Source organism: Trachinotus anak, unplaced genomic scaffold (genome assembly GCF_046630095.1).
Source record: "Trachinotus anak isolate AG129_WGS33_773 ecotype Australia unplaced genomic scaffold, CSIRO_AGI_Tana_v1 ptg000009l, whole genome shotgun sequence".
NCBI lineage: Eukaryota > Metazoa > Chordata > Actinopteri > Carangiformes > Carangidae > Trachinotus > Trachinotus anak.
Genome location: NW_027273860.1, coordinates 5,471,855 through 5,492,646, shown reverse-complemented (window position 1 = coordinate 5,492,646; position 20,792 = coordinate 5,471,855). Strand labels below are relative to the sequence as shown.

At 41.1% G+C, this 20,792-nt stretch overlaps 1 protein-coding gene across 12 annotated transcripts in view; it reads left to right on the top strand.

The window, feature by feature from the left end:
• abi1a (abl-interactor 1a) overlaps positions 1-20,792 on the top strand; it is a 49,365-nt gene that overhangs the window by 12,178 nt on the left and 16,395 nt on the right. For all 12 annotated transcript variants that reach the window (XM_071484733.1, XM_071484729.1, XM_071484730.1 and 9 more), the window contains exons 2-3: positions 247-414; positions 16,239-16,415. In XM_071484733.1, coding sequence (XP_071340834.1) covers positions 247-414; positions 16,239-16,415 — 345 coding nt within the window. The remainder of the gene's footprint in view (positions 1-246; positions 415-16,238; positions 16,416-20,792) is intronic.

Genomic DNA, 20,792 nt, shown 5'->3' with positions numbered 1-20,792 from the left:
AGGATGCGTTACATCATCTAAAATCCCTCCAGAGAGAGCATGCTATCAGGGGAATGAGAGTTGGTGGGGGAATGGATGTCTTGGCTGCTCTATTGGCCCGAATCCACCACAAACCGGACCTGGATGCACAGTTCGAAGATGCATGCAAATATCATATGATACTGACAGTAACTGGGTTCCTCTTCCATTGGTTTTAATGTGTTTTTTTCTTTCCTCTTCCCCTCTCTAATCCCTTTTCATACACAGGCCCAGGACAAGAGGAAAGCTCTGGAGGAGACCAAAGCCTACACCACCCAGTCCCTGGCCAGCGTAGCCTACCAGATCAATGCCTTAGCCAACAACGTACTGCAGCTGCTGGACATCCAGGCTTCGCAGCTGCGGCGCATGGAGTCCTCCATCAACCACATCTCCCAGGTCAGATACACACACCACTGCCCACACAGCTGTGATAAATGGTGCCCCACATTTCCCACTTCTCTTCTCACTTTCACACTGACTTGGTTATTTTCAAACACAGTACGAGGCCTTCTGTAGTATCCATGGTTCCTTTTATTGGTTTATCAGTCTTGTCCAAGTGTCTGACTGGCTGTGTGTTTGGCTGAATGACTGGTGTTCTGTATGTCTTTCTATTATACTCTTGTCGTCTTCTGAGGCACACAAACGCATTGTAAAACATCGTGGCAAGTATTAAGTGATTACTGAGCAGCCCTAACATACATTGGTATGCAGTTATAGATTTGTTTTGTAGACAATAGTGTTAGCTCATGAATTTATACTAACAATTCAGACATGTCTGTACCTAGTGATAAAACAAACGATCATATTACCTTTATTCTGTTGCTTATTTGATGGGAATAAATGGCCACACAAATGACAGATCCACCAATTTCGGCTATAAAAAAAGGTTTTTCACTCTATCAAAATTACTTTTTTTTTTTTTTTTTAAGCCAATATCAGTATTTTTACCAATATATCAGGTTATGGAGGTCGTATGAGATACTGTGAGATGACATTTTGCCTTACCATTTAACCGTGATAACTTCCCTTCATTGTATGGTTGTATTAGCTCACTGTGGACAATATTAATGAGCAGGACTGTTTCTATATAATCCATGTGTATTAAATCAGTCAAAAACAGACATTCCTGTCTGGTTAAACATATATAGCGATGAAGGATTTTATCCATTTTGCCCACCCCTATAATCAGGTCATTCCTATAACCTAAAAGTGTGGCAAAAACAATCATATAGTAGAATAAATCAGACTTTCTCCCGTCCTAACCTCTTCCTCTCTATAGCATGAGGCCTCTGCCATGTGCAGGTAAATCCAGCCGCTCATCCAATGAAGGCATTAAGAGCTCAGACAAATCGAACAAAGAGCTCCAGCCATGTGGCATCTCATAGATTAGAAGTGGGAGGTATTCACCAAGGCTGGATCATATATGAGACACTCATGGTTGAATCCAAACATATAGAATAATTGTTTAAAATGAGAATTTGGATGATTCTTGTTGATAAACGTAGTCCATGGTGTAATGGTGGTGTTGGGTGTGGAATGGAAGGAGTAGTTCCTTTTTGGTTTTGTCTTTCCCATGTCCTCTATCTGTGTTTTCCCTCCGACAGAGCTTCACTAAGAGTGCCAGAAATTCTTTCAGGCCACACTGAAGGTCAGATTTTCAGACTAATGGAGGGAAAGAGGACTTGTGAGACTCGAGGGCTTGGAAGAGAGAGAGAGACAGAGAGAGAGATCCAGCAAATCAAAGAGAGGGAAGAAAAGAAATGGAAGATGGATCATGACAAGCAAAGAAAGGCAAGAGGGAGACAGAGAGAGAGAGAGAGAGAGAGAGAGAGAGACCAAAAAAAGTATATTTACACTCCTTGAGGTTTTGAGTCAATATCCTGACAAATAACATTCAGGCGATACCAAGGTCACCATGACGCCACCACCTGCCTCAGTCACCATGACAACCCCCTGGGCCACATCGGAGAAGCATATGAAAAACAGTTAGACACGGTGCTTAAGATCAGTGAAAAAAGTCATTTCTGTACAGTGAACTGCTTTAGCTTTAGCTTTAGCTTTAGCTTTGGTTGTTTGACTTCTGTCTCTATTGCAAACGCTTGTCACTGTCTCTTGTCTCGCGTCTGGGAAATTCCATACTCGCTATGCTATATTTAAGCCCATGCTTGTGTACTTTGTGTTACCGTGGTGAAGATGAACTAGGTCATGTCACGTTGGGTCAACTGGTGGGTCAACAAAGAAATGTTTTCCTCCTTCTTTTGGCTTGAAGAGATGCAGGAAAAGTGAAGGTAATTCAGAGCAAGAACCCAAACTACAAGCTCGTCTTCTTCCAGCTGATAATCGACGTAGCTACAAGAATAAGACGCTGCTGCTTGGAGATGTCTCATCTTTTTTCATTTGCACAACTTTTATGAGAGAAATGTGAATGATTTAGCAGCTTTGCCTTGATAACTTGAAAAAGTTCCTTTCATTCACAACATCTCCATCTTGTTGCTTTTTTTTATGGATAGTGTCCTAATGTGTTTGCTGTAATGAAGCGCATGTCTGTTTTAATAATAAAGAGGCAGGCTTCTCAGCCTCGCAGCCTGTGTGTTTTATTGCCCTCCACTGTCCTGTTCAGAGGTGGATCATTATCATGTTGCCCTCATGCACTGCTCATGGATATGAGATTAGCATTGGCCCTTGAGGCCGGTGTTGCATTCTGCTGAATGGGTAATAGAGAGGAAAACCTCTACCTTATAGGGTTTATGTTGTTTTTACAGTGGCGAGGAAAGGAAAGATGGCTTCTCAGGTGCCAGTTCAAATATGATAAATCTTCTTCCTGGTATGAATAAACACACTTCACAATTCACCGGCTATTTTTTTTTCTTCTTTGGACTCTGTTATCCCTCTCTTCAGTTTCTGTCTTAAGCCCGTTCCCGTCCACGCCTAAAGCTTGAGATGCCTCAGGATGCAGCTCTCTTACATTAATGTGTCAGTCAGTGTGTGGCGAGACGCCGCCTGGCGTCAGGGCCGTTTCCTTTGGTCTGCCCACAGTTACGTGGGGCTCGCTCTGGTCGGGGTGTGTCTGCTTGGTGGTGGCATTTCTCCGACTGGAAGTGATGCATCCTTCTGAGTTGGATGCCAAGTGTATTGTACTATGTTGCATGTCTTGTCTTGTGTTTTGCTGGGAGGAAAGAGTGCCATTGGGTACTGGGTATAGAGTGATAAAGCAACAAATAAGGCTCAGTTACTGGTCATAAGAGCATTTTGCATTTTTTAATCCTGTTATAATTAAGAAAGTGCATTTAAGGGGCTGGAGCTAATGATTATTTTCTCTCTAGGAGCTTTTTTAATTATTTGTTAATCATTTAGTCAATAAAATATTCTCCCGCAGCCCAAAGTGACATCTTTAAATTGCCAACACTCCAAAGTGCAATATTCAAATTACAGTCATGTGAAAAAAGAGAACATTTGTGAACCCCGCCCCCCCCCATTGTAAAAGCTGAACCCAGTGCAGTTTGGCACGATGAGCTGCTTTAACGATTAACTGACTTTAAAAATTGTTGATTTATGTTTTCCAACCTTCACAACAATAGCCCACTTGCAACCTCGTCACAGCTGTATATCCCCAGATGTGACCAGTTTAATTAGGATTGAGGATTGAGGATTTTTTTTTCTCTCTTTTTTTATTTAGGGGGACTGGAATTACATTTATTCAGTTATGTGCAACAAATAAATAAAGACTAGCTGAACATGTGAAAAAATAAACATAACTTTTTTTTCCACAATAATATCTTCCTGCTGTCTTATCCTCTGAATTATTCATGACCCCTTAGATTCATCTTGCAGCCCTTTCTGAGGGGTTCCAGCCCTCAAGTTGGGAACATTTGAATTGTTTGAGCACTAATAGTGATGCCACTAGAAACTGTTAAGCTTCTAGTAATAGTGGCATTTTTCATCAGGCCTCTGCAAATTCTGAATCATATGTTATTATTATTAAAACATGATTTAACCTGTGTTTGGTGTGTTTTCTTCTAGTGTCTTTACCTGAACTGCTTATTGACATTCAGGGGATGTCTGCGTCTTGCTGCAGTCCCAGTAGCCAAACACTGTGTGCATGTATCTGTGTGTCGTTATGTGTGTGCCGTCAGGTGTTTTGTTTGCGTGTCGTCTCCCCTGCTGCTGTTGCCATTCACAACCCGGGGTCTCTCTGCGGCGTTGACGCAGGAGGGCTGATGGGAGAATAGAGTAGCTTGCGGGGCTTCCACCTTGTGCTGCGTGTGAAGTGGCTGCTAAGCGGCTGGGAACAGGGAGCGCTTTGTCTGTCCGGCGGAAGAAAATGCCTCGCATTAAGAACCTCTCTGTGATGCCCCGAATAGAGAGGGAAGAGAGGGAGAATAGTTTGTGTGTGTGTGTGTGTGTGTGTGTGTGCAGCTGATCTTCATTCTGCAGCTCCTGTGTCCTGATTATGATTTTATTTTTCCCCTCTGACACAGCTCTGAAGTTTCATGGAGTCGCTTCTTCCTCAAATTTGATCTGCACCACATAAAATTCATTTTTTTTCCTAAAACTGAACCCGGAGGCACAAATGCCCAAATCAGAAACTGTTACTGTTGTCATGACAACAAGTCAACTTCGTATGATTCACCTGAGACAGTCAGAGTTTTGGGGCCTGTGGCAGCTTTGTTGAGGGAACGTCGGTGCAGAGAAAGAGACAATTGAATAAAAGCAAAACAGACAAATTTATTTAGAGAAACTGAGGCAGCATAGTAAAAATGAAAGTAGTTTGGAACAACCGGGAGGAGAGCAGGTACAGCAACTGCACACAGGGGTATAACAATACATTCAGCTCACAGCTCATTACCATACACAACACCACAGTCACTGTTTGACTGATAACAAATTTGGAATGGAAACAAACTATGAGAGTATGTTTTGTTTTGTTTTTTACTCTTAGGAGGAATAAAATAAGGGTTGCAAACAACATCAAATCATCTTGCATGATATACATGCAAACAAACAGTAAGTCAAGCTGATATTGTCATACATGATTCATACTTGTAGTATACATCATATATTGTACCACCCACAGGATATGCATTTCTTGATGACCAGATATGAGCAGGTTCATCACTGATAAACTGAGCACAAAGACCTGTGACCTGAAAATAGCCAGTGATGCATTCACACCCATGCACATGATGAGCTATAAATGAAAACCCATTTCTATGTTTTATTCACATGTAGTTTTTTTCTCTCTTAGTGCCGCCATCTTAGAAAAAAAATCCCCTCGTTTTTATTAGATTGTGACTGAATTCCTTGAAGTTCTAAGGGAACAGAATTCGCAAGAACTATCATTTTTTTTCCGTGACAATGTGTCAGTTGCGGAGGAAATGCTGAATCACTTGAAGGCAACAACTGTGGGAAACTGATCAGTAAAACTTCAAGTTGGAGTTTCTGCAAGACGACGCATCAGTCAAATGCTTTCGGAATGAAATGAGACTAATAAATGTAAATTAAAAACAATTAAATTAGACAACTTTTATTCCACAAATTTATCGTTTAATGTTAATGAATCAAGTGGAAATTTGAATGTTCTCAAATAGAAGAACAGTTGACAGTGAAGTGATGAAACAAGTGATGGATTTAGAAAAGACATTTTACAACTCACTGTTTTGTCAGTGCAGTTTTGTTTACCATGATGTCAGTGGCCTTGCTGACTGAATCCAGTGAGCACAGTGATGAAGCTGCACAACAACAGGCTGGATGCAGAAAGCAGCTGATGCACATGCACACACACAGACACACACGCACAAACAGCTACAGTACACTCCCAGTTTGTTCCCACAGCTGTGCGCTTCACTGAGGAGATGTTACTGCAGTTACACAATATTCTTATCTGGTCACATGGTAGACATTTGTAGTTGTGATCTTTTTCCAGTCCTCATTCCTTGGATGTACAGTTGCATGCCTTTACACTCTGAAGGCTGTGTGTGTGTGTGTGTGTGTGTGTGTGTGTGTGTGTGTGTGTGTGTGTGTGTGTGTGTGTGTGTGTGTGTGTGTGTGTGTGTGTGTGTGTGTGTGCGCGTGCGTGCGTGCGTGCGTGCGTGTGTGCGCGTGCGTGCGTGCGTGCGCACTTTGCTGTGATAAAAACACACACATGCAGTGTCTGTCTAGGGTTGCGTCTGTGTGCTGCAGTGGTGGCTTTTTGACCTCCCGTCGAGTAAGAATGGCACTCGTCCAAACAGGAAATGAAGCCTTATAGCTCCGTGTGTGTGTGTGTGTATGTATGTATGTGTGTGTGTGCACGCTCCTTGTGTTTCCTGCTGATCCCACTGCTTGCCTGTGTATTTTGGTCTCTCTCCTGCCTCCCCTGGTGGTCTCTCCCACTTGCCTGGCTGTGAAATGTAGATTTCCAGGCAGAGTTTGTCTGTATTCATGGGCTTTACTTTTTCTTTTTCTTTTACTGTTGGATATTTTCACTTATTTCTCAAGCTTTTTTGTTTCATTAGATTATAGTGATGTGGTCACATCTTTGTGTGGTCTGCTGCCTCCAGACAGTGGTTGTTTGAAGGTTAAAGTCCGGATTTGGGATTAAGAGTGTCTGGGAAATTTTTAAAATAAATTTGGAAATTTGTGACATTATATTAAATGCAAGGCTGCGACTTGTGGTTATTTCTGATTATTTATTCATCCAGTGGTTTCCTTTTTGCAAAGATTTGACATTTTGGTTAAAGAAAATACCTTTTTTTTGGTTGTTGTTGCATGATCAAACAACTGTAATGACTGATTATCAAAACTGTTGCAGATTAATTTACTGTTGACTAATTTATTGTTTCAGCTCTAATTCAAGGATTCACAAGATTCTTCTGTCACCAATAAACACCTAATAGAGAGAGCTGACTGTACTTGTTGTGTTGCTTTTGTTTTTAGTGTTAATAAATCGATTAGTTGAACAACAAAGCATAATTAACAGCGTTTTGATAGTAGATTAATGATGATATCTTTGCCTCTTTTACATATCTTGTCCTTTGCTAATTACTTATAGATTCAATGATTAATTGATTAACTGAAATAACAAGCAATGTTCTAATGGATCATGGAAAATAATCATTAGTTGCAGCCCTGGCTTTTGGAGCCGAAACATCTTGTGCTGTTGGTGACACCGTCGTCATCACAGAGCAGCTAATGGGAGTCAGTAGGGGGGAGATTGACGATATTAAAATTTAGAAAAGGAAGGCAGTTTTTTTTTCTTTCACTCATCAAATGAGTTTTGTAAACCAGAACACTCTGCACCTGGCAAATTATAACAGTTCAGTCTAGATCAACAGCACTCTCAGCTCCTTGCTCATATATTAAGGTCCTGCTTTTGGTACAGAGCAGCAAAAATCTCATATAAAACTACCACTTGGAAGTGCAGAAAAGGTATTATTTTAATTACTGATTAATCTGTTCATTAATTATTAAAATAATCCATAAATTGTGATCAATTTAAATGGCCCGTAACAGCTCAAAACCCAAAGAAAAAACAAAAAATACAAGAGCCTCATATGTGAGAAGCTGGAAACAGAGAGTGTCTGTCAGTTTTACTAAACACATTATTCCAATAATGAATCAGTTGTCAAAATTGATCTCCATTTATCTGTCAATCGCCATTTGATTGATCACCCCAGAAGACTGTCACTGCATTTGCTCCTTGTGTGATTCGCAACGGCTTCAATACCAAGTGTGGCGTTGCATGCAACTTCATCATGACTCTGTCCTGCATGAATAGAGTTTCAACTGGAGTGAGTGATGATGTGAAATGACTGGTGACTGATGTTATTCAGTGAATCATCAGCTCCTCTGCTCTGCGATTACTTCCTCTCTTGCTCTTCCCTCCCCCCACCCACCCACCCCTTCCCCTTCCAACTGCAGAACATCATCATCATCATCATTACCAGTACAATCTTTCCCATTTAACAACCTTCTGTAATTTTCATCTAATCAATACACCTCTGTTCTGCAGATCCTTCTTGTCTAAGAGTAATGAAGGCATTTATTTGACAGCCCCTTGAAACATGGCTGATGAGGAAATACTTTCCCTCACAGAATCTGCAGCTGAGAGTCAGATCTCGGTGTTTGTTATCTCCATTGTACTAAATCTCCTTGTGTAAACTTCAGGCTTAGTCAGAATGCTGCTCTGGCCACAGCCCAAAGTTAGATTGGTGAAAGTCAGCCGAGGTGTTTCCATATGTGCTGTGTTAGCAAACAAAGCGGCGACCTTGGCACGCTGTCCTGCCTGGTTTTGATAGTGTTTCTTTTTTTTTCTCTGCTGGGAGAGTGGGAGAGGCGATCTTTCCAGGGTTTCACTCTTTGTCCAGTCCTCACAACCTCCGCTTCTGGCTTCTTCCACCACACCACACATGGGTTGTTAGATTTACCAAAAGGAATCCGGTTTTTGAGGGATGTTTAACAAGAAGCTGCCAGACTGAGAACTCCCCACGGGGCGTTTGACCTCCCATTTTGGCTTCGAGTGCAGATGGAAGCTCCGACATGCTCTGTGTTGCACTAACAGCCCCATCGAAGGGCCTTTGGACAACTGTTTGACTCCACAGATGACGGGCTTCAGATGTTCTGGCTGTAATCACGCTGAGAAACAGGCCAGACAGAGAGGCATTTGCTCTGCTTCAACAGCCGTTTTGGCTCAGCGTGGAGCTGGGAGTGTTGGACACGGTCAGAACAAGCAGCTAAGGCAGCCGAGAAGCTCAAGAAGCCGTGTGACAGGAAGTTTATTTGTCCCAATCCAGAAGAAGTGCCCTGGAGCAGTGGTTTCTGGGGGGGTGGGCTTCCCAGTGTCATAAGATCAACCTGAGGGGTCATGAGATGTTTGACAGCAACAAGAAGAAAACATTTCCCAAGAAAATTGTTTCTTATTTTTGTCTTGTGAAATACTAATTATACAATTAACTATTAATGATTAAAAAAAAAAAAGAAAAATCAAGCCTGTAAAATTTATAAAATTTAGGGGTTCAATATTATTGCAAATAGTAAATTGTAGTAGTAAATTAATATCTAGCTGTAATTAATATGAACGAGTTTCTTATGTAAAGATTTCTTATGGAAGATCATTAGCTGTCAAATATAAGACTATAGCCAGCAACCTATTAGCGTAGCTTAGCACAAAGTCTGGACACGGGGAAACAGCTAGCCTGTCCTGTCACTACAATAACCTAAGTGTAAAAAATGGCCGCTTCATGGCGGTTTATGTACTTTTTTAATGTTGGCAAAGCAAAGATATCCATACAAGACTGTGGCCTACATGCAGTTATACATTCAGAAACTGGTCAAATTATTATTTGAATCAGAAACTTTTTGATCAGAAAATAAGTAAAAAAGACTGTGAATCACACTTTTGTTGACAGTTTTGGAAACTCAGTACTTCAGACGCATTTTGTTTAGCATCCAAAAAGGATTTCAGTTCAATACCAAGCCCGATATGAGGCCATATTCAAATGGAAAATGAAGACTACACATGACTCCTGAAGGGGGAAAACATTGGCAACATACCCACTGCCTTATTTGAAAGGGTTGCCAGTCAAAAAAGTTGAGGACCACTCCCCTAAACTTGGCACATAGTAAAAATTCACCACATTATCCATGAACGTTTTGTGAGATATTTTGTTGTTGGTTTCATTCCCAATTGGCACTAACTGTCTATACAATAGTTTGCGGTGCTAGTTTCAGACAAAATACTTTGCTAAAGGTTCACCTCATTTTTTTTTCTACCATTGACCAGTAAATACAGTCCAATGTAACCACAGGCAGAGATGCCAGTTTCCCCACCAAGGAGAAGCCTTAATCCACAATGATGCAACAAAGCCACAAGATGTCTTAATGATACAGCTTAGTGATCACATGTCAAGCGTTTTATTGGCATATGTTTCCAGGTCCCGCAAAAGCAGCAGGTTTTAGGACCAGGGCAAAGTTATTCCAGGAAATGTAGGAAATAATAGTAGCAGAAGCAGACTGGGAAAGTTGACATAAAGTGGGTACAGCAGAAAAAGCACACTTCAGCACTTAAAGCACTTCATCATGAAACAACTGCTGGAACACACTGAGCATCACAAATTGTTTACATCGGGGGTGAACATGGGGAACAGAGTGAGAACGAAGCAGGGCTTTCAAAAGAGACGGGGAAAAATAACTCTTCTTAAAACGAGATGTTCATGTCCTCATCAAGGCGTCTTCACCTGTTAGCAGCTCTAGGAGTATTGTGATAAATCCTCTTGCATATTAATCCTGAAACTGAGGTTCAAATGTGTTTAACAGACATGTGCTTCATAGTTATTATCTCCTTGTAATCCCACAGAACAAGGATGTCCAATTACTTGGACTGCGCTAAAGACGAGCTTATCTTAGCTCTGAGCCAGAAATGACCTTTAATAAGACCCTCTGCCACGTCGTCTTTCAAAATCATGTGCAGTTCTGGTTTGTGATACTACACTAGAATAAAAATAGCTGAGATCCTTATATTCCTGGACAGCGTACCATGTGAAATGAGTACTTTTCAGTGTTTGGTGTGTGTGGTATTTCCAGAGGAGCATGATGAAGATGTCTTGCTGCCAGTTTGCTGAAACATTTTTGTTTAAGTCTTGTAATCATCTACAGTAGAGCTCTATCATTAAGCATTGGCACATTTGTCTGGTCTGGCTTGCCACACATGCACATAGACACATTGGTATGTAGGGTGTGTTTGTCTAGTAATAGGTTTTTTTTTCCCCCATGTTGTGTGTAAGCATTCAGTCCAACCCTACTACGCCTACCCTACATGCAGCGCAGCTTTTGTTTGTTTGTGCGTAGCTGGCATTTTATTGAGGATATCATCCAGCGGCCAGCCTGCCAGAGTGCTGAAGAGGCTGTTTTCTTCTCTCTCCAGCATGTGCTGAAGTGAAACCGGCTGTCTCAATTCCATATCAAAGCCTGTTTCTTTTCGGTCACAACTTACCTCACTCTCCAAAGTGTTTGTCTGGTGGGAAGATGTCAAGTTAGGTTTGCGTAAGCCTTCAAAATTCCAGCCTCGGCCCGTCGATTGGCTGCGCCGCTGCACTGAGAGGTTTTGCTGATGTTGTGTGGACGCATTCTGTCAATGTGTGACCCGTTTCCCCAAACACTCCTGCCCTACCCGCCTCCCCACCCCCTTCTCTGAGCAGTGTAAATCAGTATGAGGGAGAGAGTCTGGGTCAAAGAGGATCACTGCAGAAGGAATCCCAGTCCCAGCACTGCCACAAGTCTGAAAAGATGCTGGATGCCAAAAAAAAAAAAGAATCAGCGTACAAAATCAAAGCACACATTCTTGCACCTAATTTATTGTCTAAGCTTTCAGTCAAACAAACTTTTGTCAGAGCTTGAGGCTTACCAAACACACACACACACACACACACACACACACACACACAACAATACACAATGGAGGAAGAGTCATCATTAATTAGGACTCTTGAGATGACGGACGACAATAAGACTTTTCTTCAGAGTACCAAGCAGTTACAAATATTACACAGCATTTTAACAAGGGATGTTCCCATTTAGATGTCTCTTATCTTTTACAAGTCTCAAGACAAGAGTCAAGTCAAGAGAAACATAACATAGATATAGATATATAGATAAGTCCTCTGTCAATGGTACATCAGTAAGTTATTTATATCACTCTATCAAAATATATCTTGATATATAATGTACATTCTCTGCAAAGTCAATAGAGAGATTGTTAAATCACCAGTCAGAAATGTCTATGTTTGGTTAATCCAGCAAATCAAATACCCAACAAATCAAAGCACTTAATCACATTGAGGCATAAATCATATAAAAATCCAGTATTGTCATAAATAAAGATGCACAAAGCCAGTGAGCACTCAAGTGTCACAAATAACAGGATAATCATTTCAATAAAAAAAAAAATTAACTCTACTATTGCAGCATTACTTTTATATCAACATTATCATTGAGTAGCCTAGGTTGTAAAGGGTCCAGCTGAAGGATCTTGAAATGTTCACTTCAGTCAGTATGGCCCCCTCTAGACCCTTATCACTGAAATGTTTTTTTCCAGCAAGACAAGACAAATGTCATCCTCTGCCTGGCAAAATCTTTAGGCAAACAATAACAAACTGAGTCATAAATTGTTAGGCAGAGGAATGTGCCACCCCCAACAGTGGAGAATCACTTTCTTTGCCAAAGAAATTCAGGCAACAGATAGAAACCCAAGACCAGATTTATCCACAGACTGTCTCCAAATCAGCACTTATTCTGTCCAGAGAAGCTGCATTTTACAAGGCTACATCTTTTGCCATCATGTCTTTGGTATCCAGAAAGCAGTCACAGACTGCACAGGGTGGTAAACATGTCAGTGTTTTGCCAAGTGACATGATGTCACTTCTTTGGATTCCTGGGCGTTGAAGTTCAAACATTTTTAAGTGCAGTCTTAACCAAAATGGCAACAATCCGGATTAAAAAGGAAATAAATAAATCACAAATATTTAGGCACTTGTTGCTACTAACAACACAACATGAATCTCTCATCGTGGCAACCACTGTGCTGACTCACCCGTATACCAAAATGGGAAGAAATCTCCAAGTTCAAAATGATCTCTGTGACTGGACTTTTTTTTCTGTCTGGCTACAACATGGTGGATGACGATGATGGTGTTGGCAGCAGTTCCAATGTATGACCTAGATCCTCAGTCTAGTCTTATAGGTGGATGACTCTTCTGTGGGTGTGGGGAGAATTGGAACTGGAGGGATACAGAAGACACAAAACTAACAGGATGCAAAAAAATAATTGAGTGCAGGGATCAGTTGAAGATGAGAGTTCAAACATGAGAAGGCAGAAAGAAGAGGAGGTCTGTAAATCCTAAAAGCCTGTAGCTGATGGAGAAGCCAAACACCAGAGCCAAAGCTGTTCAGTGTTCTGGGAAAACTGCTGCAGACCTCAAACATATGGGTGACAGTGGTTGAAAACACATGTGAGTCATCCACCTTTTAGTTTGGCAAGATATATTTCAGAGTTCAGTCTCTTTCCACCCAACAGATGGACCATCGGGATGAAGTAAACACCTTTTATGCCAGTTCAAAAGTCATAGAAGCAGTTGGGGCGGGGGGAGGCAGGGTATGAAGTAGTAGCCATTGCTAAGGTTGGACTTCTTTTATGGGGTCAGTCAAAGGGGGTCAAGTCAGAATGTGCCTTTCTACTTAGACCTTTGCATCTTTGTCAGATCCATTTCATCCTCCCTGAACACTGGTCACCAGATTAGCGAAGCGCCCTCAACAAGCTGCGACCCCTCGTTGAATGGAAGTTTGCAGAAGAAGGCAGTTTCGAATGTACCCTTCTGTCAACACTTGTCTAACATTGGCTCACGCTGTTACAACAGGACCCGTCTTCTTGGCATAAGGAAGGAGATGAGCTCACACACCACATCGCCGTCTCACTTCCACCCTTTGCCAGCTGCAATGATGTTTGTCCACATGCTGTACTCTGATAAGGGGACTATGTTCAGCCAAGGCCAGATGCCTTCTCAGTTTAGCTACCACAATTCAACAACAGTTCTCTTGTTTAGGAGGAGTTTCTGTCAGTGGTTTGTAGTGAAACTTTTCCTCTTTTCGGCTGTAAACACCCACTTCCTCATAATATCTTACAACAATGTTCCATGCTCATGATTTGACAATGATCTTTATTCCAGCCAGAGAAGTCGTCATGTTGGAGTCATAGTGAGGTGAAATGAGGTTTGCTTCAGAAGGGAAAACCAGACCTAGAAAGATTGAGCTCTACCCATCTCCTCTTTGAGTCCTCCTTCCATCAGGGTCCCTGAGAGCCAAATCATTGAACCCATCACTGCTCTGCAAATGGAAGCCAAATAGACTGATTAGATTTTAGCCCAGCTGTTTCCAGATGATGACGATTTATGACTGTTTGAAATTTGAGCATTATGTCTAAACTGTGGACTGGAGCCATATTAGCTCAGAACCAATCCTTGTGGAGCTCTTACACAGTTGAGTTTGAAGTGCTGCTAAAATTTCACATTTGTGCATTGGTTTGTTCGCATCACTGGGAAGACTTTGTCACTGCAGTTCAGTGTTTTATACTAAGAGCCTCTCGTGTTCTGGCAGCCTAGCTCAGGTTAAAAAAGATGACTGTAGTCAAAGCTCTGTCATCCCTCTTAATTCAAACAGACACAACAGGGCATTGGAATAGAACGGAAGTTTCCCTTTTGTATGGGAAGTCTCTGTGGGAGCAATTATGTATGAGCAACTTTGCCTGTTATGAAATATTGATTTCTCTTTTTTCTGTAATTTTGAACAATCCACCCACTTACACCCTTTGTGTGTCCTGTAAGAATCTGCTTTGCGTCATTCTTTGTAGATGCTAGAGTTGTCAGCTTTCGGGCCTGTATCTCATTAATGTTATAGTTTAAAATTAGACTTGATATTGTCCAGAGATGGCAGCTTTACTGCACTGTACTTGACTACATGTAAGCCAACCAGAGTGTTGTTCATTCCCTCGACTCCGGGATGAGTGATACTTGAAGGCTAAGTCGGCCATACAGTGGAACAGTGCAGCATAAAGAGACAGAGCTCAGTCCAGCTCCAGAGCTCCGTGGCATGAAAGGAATCCTCTGTTGGTGCTGGTCGCTGACTCCTTCCCCCCCGTGAGAGACCATCGTTTTACTGGTCTGCCCTCAGCAGACATTGCGGCCTTTCATCTCTCAGAGGAAGGGCAGCTGCTCCTGGGCTCCTCTCACTCCGGCTGGGTGGGAGTGAGAAAGCAAAGCAGGGGGATGTAAATGCAGTGGTCTGCAGAAGATTTGTATGTGACGGTCGATATGTAGAGGCCGTCACGACCATCATGTCTTTAGAGCTGAAAGAATTAGTCTATTAACCAGTCGATTGGCAGAAAATTAACTGTCAACCATTTTGATATTGATTAATCATTCCAGTCTTATATCAAACATAATTAGTATATCAGCCAATAAGTAACAAGAAATGTCTGTACAGAGATTCCAAATTAGCTTTGAGGTTATTTAGAAATAGTCTCAAGCTGATTTTTAACTGTAAAATGTCCTGCTTCACTGAGTAGCTCGGTCACAATTGTACCATTTTCAGCTAAAATTGGGTTCATTTGTGATGTTTGTATATAAGAAAACTAATTTAAACTTTCAAATATCAATATTGGCCTCAAAACGTATAGCTTGGGATACAGTTAGTTGCAGCCCTGGATAATCTGGGAATGAAATAAATGGTACAAGATGTTCCCGCAAAGAAGACTTTGCTCAAATCAGGAGACGCATGAAACTTTAAAAATTAGCTCTCCTAAATGGTGGTAATCAAATATTTTTAGAAATCCAAAATCAGAAACTTCAGATCCATTAATTAACCAGTCCCAGGATGTAGTATTCTTTTTGATCAAAGACTGTCTGCAGGCATCCAGTATCTGGTTGATCAAAATAAGAGTAATATAATTTCTGAATTCAGTTAGTCAAGAAGTTATTTTTGTCATTTGAAGCCAACTGTGTGCGAAGTTTCTTAAACAGCTTTAAAGTGATTCTAAAGGAATTTTTTAAAGGGGGCTGGGTAATTAATCAAACATTGGTGCAATTTCAGTAGGAAATCGCTCTTGGTCTCCAGAAGCATAAATAATGCATCAGAAGTTGTCCCTTACATTTTGAAAAAGGAAGACGAAAGAGGTACTTTTCTGATAATAGAAATCTGTGATTGAGTATGTACACAGTAAACTTAATTTTTATATTCTGAAAAAGGGTTATTAACGTCACTTTAAATTTTACACTTTGTTTTCATGATTTTATATATATATATATATATATATTTATTTATTTTTATTTTTTATTTTTTTTCCTCATCAGTAGTTGCTGACTTGAATTGTTCCATTTAGATTTTGGGGCCAGGAAACTCATTCCTACCAATTACATTTTTGATTTCAGAAACGTTCAGATAAACATGCCTCGGTCATTATTCCGTCCAGGATCTGGTTTGTACCGCAATCGATTTTATTAGTGTGCACTGGAGGTTGTAAAAAGATTAAGACACCAGTGATGAAAAGCGCAACCTCATGATTTAATTAAACCTTCTTAAGCTGCTGTATGACGAGTTCATTCAGTCCCAGGGGTCCCTGTTGTACTGGACATCTCTGTGTTTCCACTGTGGCATCGATCACATGCCCTCTTCTGTTCTCATTCTGTCATTTACAGACGGTGGACATCCATAAAGAGAAGGTAGCCAGGCGGGAGATCGGCATCCTGACCACCAACAAGAACACGTCAAGGACCCATAAGATCATAGCGCCAGCTAATATGGAGCGGCCAGTAAGGTACATCAGGAAGCCAATTGACTACACTGTACTGGACGATGTCGGCCACGGTGTGAAGGTGAGTAGATTCCTTCTGATTCTCTGTTTCTGTTCTCTATTCTCTGGTCTTCACTCAATCCATCAGTTCATCTCTGCCCTTGTTCTTCCACTTTCTTGTTGCACTGTATCTAATTTACTTCCCCTCCCCCTCCTTTTCTTTCTTGCCAGAGGTATTCCTATCTCCCTCCTTCTCTTTTCTCTCCCACTTTGACTCGTTTTCCCGCTCATACTCTATCTCTTGTGCTTTCGCTTTCATCTTCAGTAAGCACCCCTTCTGACCCTACAGGAATATGTTTCAGCGTGGGTTGGTGGGAATGGGCTGGGGGTTGAGATGAACTAAAAAAGCGATTACATCATGTAGCTTTCAGAAAACGGCTCTATTCTTAGAGCGTTGTGAAAATGGTGAGTGGAGAGAAATTTGTGAGACATTTTTAAAGGCACTTAGGCCCCGACCACTCTCGTAATCTCCTTCTTGAGTTTCTCTAAACCTTTGCAGAGTTACAATTAGATTTGTAGTTTATTTTCACATCACTGCCTGAAAGGCAGTAAAAAAAAAGCTGATTATGATGTGATATACTCTGATGATCCAGGAGTGATGTTTTTCCCTCCTCTCTGCCATTAGGGCTCGCTTCAGGGGTCACTGGGTCGTCCTGACAGTGGTGGTAATGACATCATTTCCTGACGGCCGCAGGCATTTTTGCGATCTCCATCCTCTCCCTTGAGCTTCCTCTGGCCCATCAATCAGCCAATCAATTGCAGCTGTCAGACTGATTGGATTAGAGGCCCGCCATTACCATCACATAGTGTTACAGGCATTGATAAGGCAGGATAAAAGCCATTGTGTCACTCTGAATTTATTGTGTAGGAAATTATATTAGACCCCTCCGTCATGGTGAAAGGGGGCAATGGCTAATGTGGAGTGAAGCATTTTAATTGAGTGTGTTTCCCACCAAAGAAACCAGGCTTTCACATATCACTATGAAAATGATGTACTTCAAGCTCTTTGAAGATGTTGGTTTATTACATATAATAACCAATTCAGGCAACCAATTAAAGCAAGAGTCATATTACAACAATTAAATTCGTTAGTGAGAGGAGAAAAACACTACCACTCCCATGTTTCTATGCTAAAAAAGAAGCTGGAGCCGGGAGGCTATTAGCTTAGCCTAGCTTAAAGATTGGAGATAAGGGGTAGCCTGATATCTTCCTAAATCCACATAACAGCTACAAAGCAACAAAGCATAAGGTCGCAACCATGAAAAAGTTCATTTCATTTGCATTTATAGATGGACATGTTTATTAAATCAACAGATTATGTTCAACAATCTCACCTCCAGGTTCATTTAGTAGCTTCTCTGGAGTTTTCGACCATGTCAACTTATCTTCATCTGCAGGTGGTGTTTACCCAGTTATCATGGACTTGTAGTCGATGCAGTATTTGTATTTTTTTTTTCTCTAAGCACTTAATAGATTTTTTTCCTTTAAAAGTGCTCAAGACAAGTTGTAGATCAATATGACGACCATCATACACTATGACCAAAAGCTCCAGAACAACTGCTTAATGGACTCTTAGGTGAGATTGTTGTCAAATAGTGTTTCCAAGGTCAAGAATGATGAATGTACAATTCAATAATATTCATATTTTTGAATATTACATAGATTTTGCAGAATCACGGGGACAAAAGAAAATCATCCAGAATCCTGACTTGTGTCAGATTACATAAGAGCTGCTCAAAATTAGGCTACCCATATGTGGTCGCACAAATTAATGAAACCACCACGCTTCGTGGCTGTTTTGCGACCGTTTGATGCGTCTATTTTAAGAACATTAGGTATCACTCTGGGCCTGATCCCAGAGGATTTTCTCCTTTTCAAATGTCTTTAGACGTGCTGCATTTAGTTAGTCAAAGTGATGGGGAAACACGCATACACACCCCCACACATATGCTCCTACAGCAGTCCTACATCACTCATCCTCCTCTCTCCTATGCATGTCACAGAGCCAATCAATATTACACATCAGTACTCCATAGTAATCATACAGTATCCTGTGATGGCTCCTGTCAGATGCCCGGCTTGTATAGAATACCTATAGCCATGGTTTACTTACTGACCAGAATCAATACATTAATGGGAGTTTAAATCATGTTTATTGGCTCCAGCTGACTGTGAAAGTCACTGCCTGTTTGCATTGGCCTACATGTTGAAGTGGTTTTATAGCCTCACACAGTGTTTGTATGGTTAAACACCAAAGTGTGAGCTGTAATAGAGAGAAGAAACATCATGTAGCCCTCATATGCATTATTTAATAGACGCTGTTCTCAGATCTGACAGAGAGAGGAAAAAAAGAGGAACTGAGAGAAACTGAGAGAAAAGAAGGTAAAATTCATCTAGTAGATAATCTGATTCTTCTCTGAACACATTATATCAATAAATCAGCCAGCCACATCTGGAAACTCACAGCTGACAGATCAGAGTGTTCCTTCCTCTCAAGGCGCACTGACAGTGACATGATGCTTTTTAACATTAATACGAAAGATGAGATTTATTCTTCCAGTCAGCTGATGCTTAATCTAGTCAGCGGGGCTTTCAGGGATCCAGGAATGATGATGTCAGATGTCTGAAGTTAGATAGCAATCCTTGGATATTTTGCATTCTGTCAATTATGAGTTTGCAAGATTAACTTACAGGAATAGTTTGGGCTTCTTGGGGGGGATTTTGATACTTTTCTCACTTGATTCGACAAAAAAATGACAGCTTTTTCTATTTTTGTGTACGCTGTTTAGAGGTCAGCAAGACACCATTTCCTTAAATCTTCAGTTTTGGTTCATTTGGGGACGCACAAGATTACTGGTGATCGCAAGTTTATTTTAATCCTACAGCAATAGGAAATGTTCAGTTTGTTCTGATACAGTGTAAAGAGAGTGAACCGTGAGACATGAGGCTGACATAAAATTAAAAGCACTTGATTAAATGCTGCATCATTTGCTTTGAATCCGCAGTACCTATGTTGGCAGCAATAAAGAAGAATGTAAATGCTGTTGCTGGAAAAAACGCCAAAACAGGGTTTGATTTCATGAAAATCTTCAGGATTATAAATGAAATTCTAACTAGCTAATTAAAGAACATGTCAGTTGCACATAATTTCTGAGTTAATGACAAGGTCACGAGTAAATTTCCAAGTCTGAAATTCTTAATTTTGAGTTTCTTGAAGCTTTCAAACACAAAACTAGAATAGCTAGTCCCTATGTGTTTGCCATATTTTTTCAGCTGTTTTTTTTTTGGGATGTATCATTGACGACTGCCCAGACCTCAGGAAGTGTTTGTCTCCTTTATACAGAAGCACACATTAGCCCGACAGACTCACCCAGCTCTGTCAGGCTGCAGCGCCCTGGATTTTTACCCTTGCTCCACATGCAGAGCCTTTTTGGACTTGATAATAACCTGTCTGTCTATAATTCAACTTGGAGGTTACTGAAGCATTTTCACGCCGACGGTCTGGTTTGTGGAGCAAAACAGAGATACGGCAGTTGCGAGGAAGATAAGGGAAAGCTGCAGCAGGACTTGACATTTCCAGTATGACCTAGATTGTAAATTGAATCTCGTCTAGCTGTGATAACCCGTGGAGAGTGAAATTTGAACGTGAAATTTACCATTCACAGCTGCACTGAAGGTGTTTTCTGTTTTTTAAAGGGGCAGAGGACACTTCACACTGACCTATGCCGTACATTTAGCTTTTGGTTTCACTCTCTCTCCTTCTCTCGTGGTCTTGTGATGCCACGGTGCTTTCTGCAAAGGCCACTGGGGACGCTGCATTATAGATGAGCCACTTGACTCTGCAGTTGTCAAACGGCAGATCAACCCCGCTGCTACGTTGGCTCTATATTCTCTTTGACATCAGCCCACACAAGTACAAGGGTGCTTTTCATCGCTGCCAGGAATAAGATAATTTGAAATTATTTTGAGTCCAAACTTAGCTATGTAGAAGAAACAGAATCAAATGAGCAGACATGTTCTCAGTAGATTTACAGTGCATGTTTGAGAGACAGCTTTCTTGATGCACAAAGGTAAAATTCCTAATGAGAGGCAGTCTCAGACACCCTGTTGAGATAAAACTGGTTTCCCTTCTGCACAATAGCTCTAAACCATCAGATCCCAGAGATTTCCTTTCAGCCTGGGTGTGGTTCTGTAGGTCTGAGAAATGAGAGCAACAGTCAGGAGGAGCCACAGCGTTGTTTTTTTTTCTTCCTCTGGTAGTGTAACTGCTGACCTGCCCAGGTCTTTTCTAAATGTTTACTCAGTGTAAATACAATGAGGGATCATTTCTCTCTTGCTCGCTCGTACTTTGACTTCTGCTGATACATTCAGACATGGCTATTTTGACATGCCCTCTTCT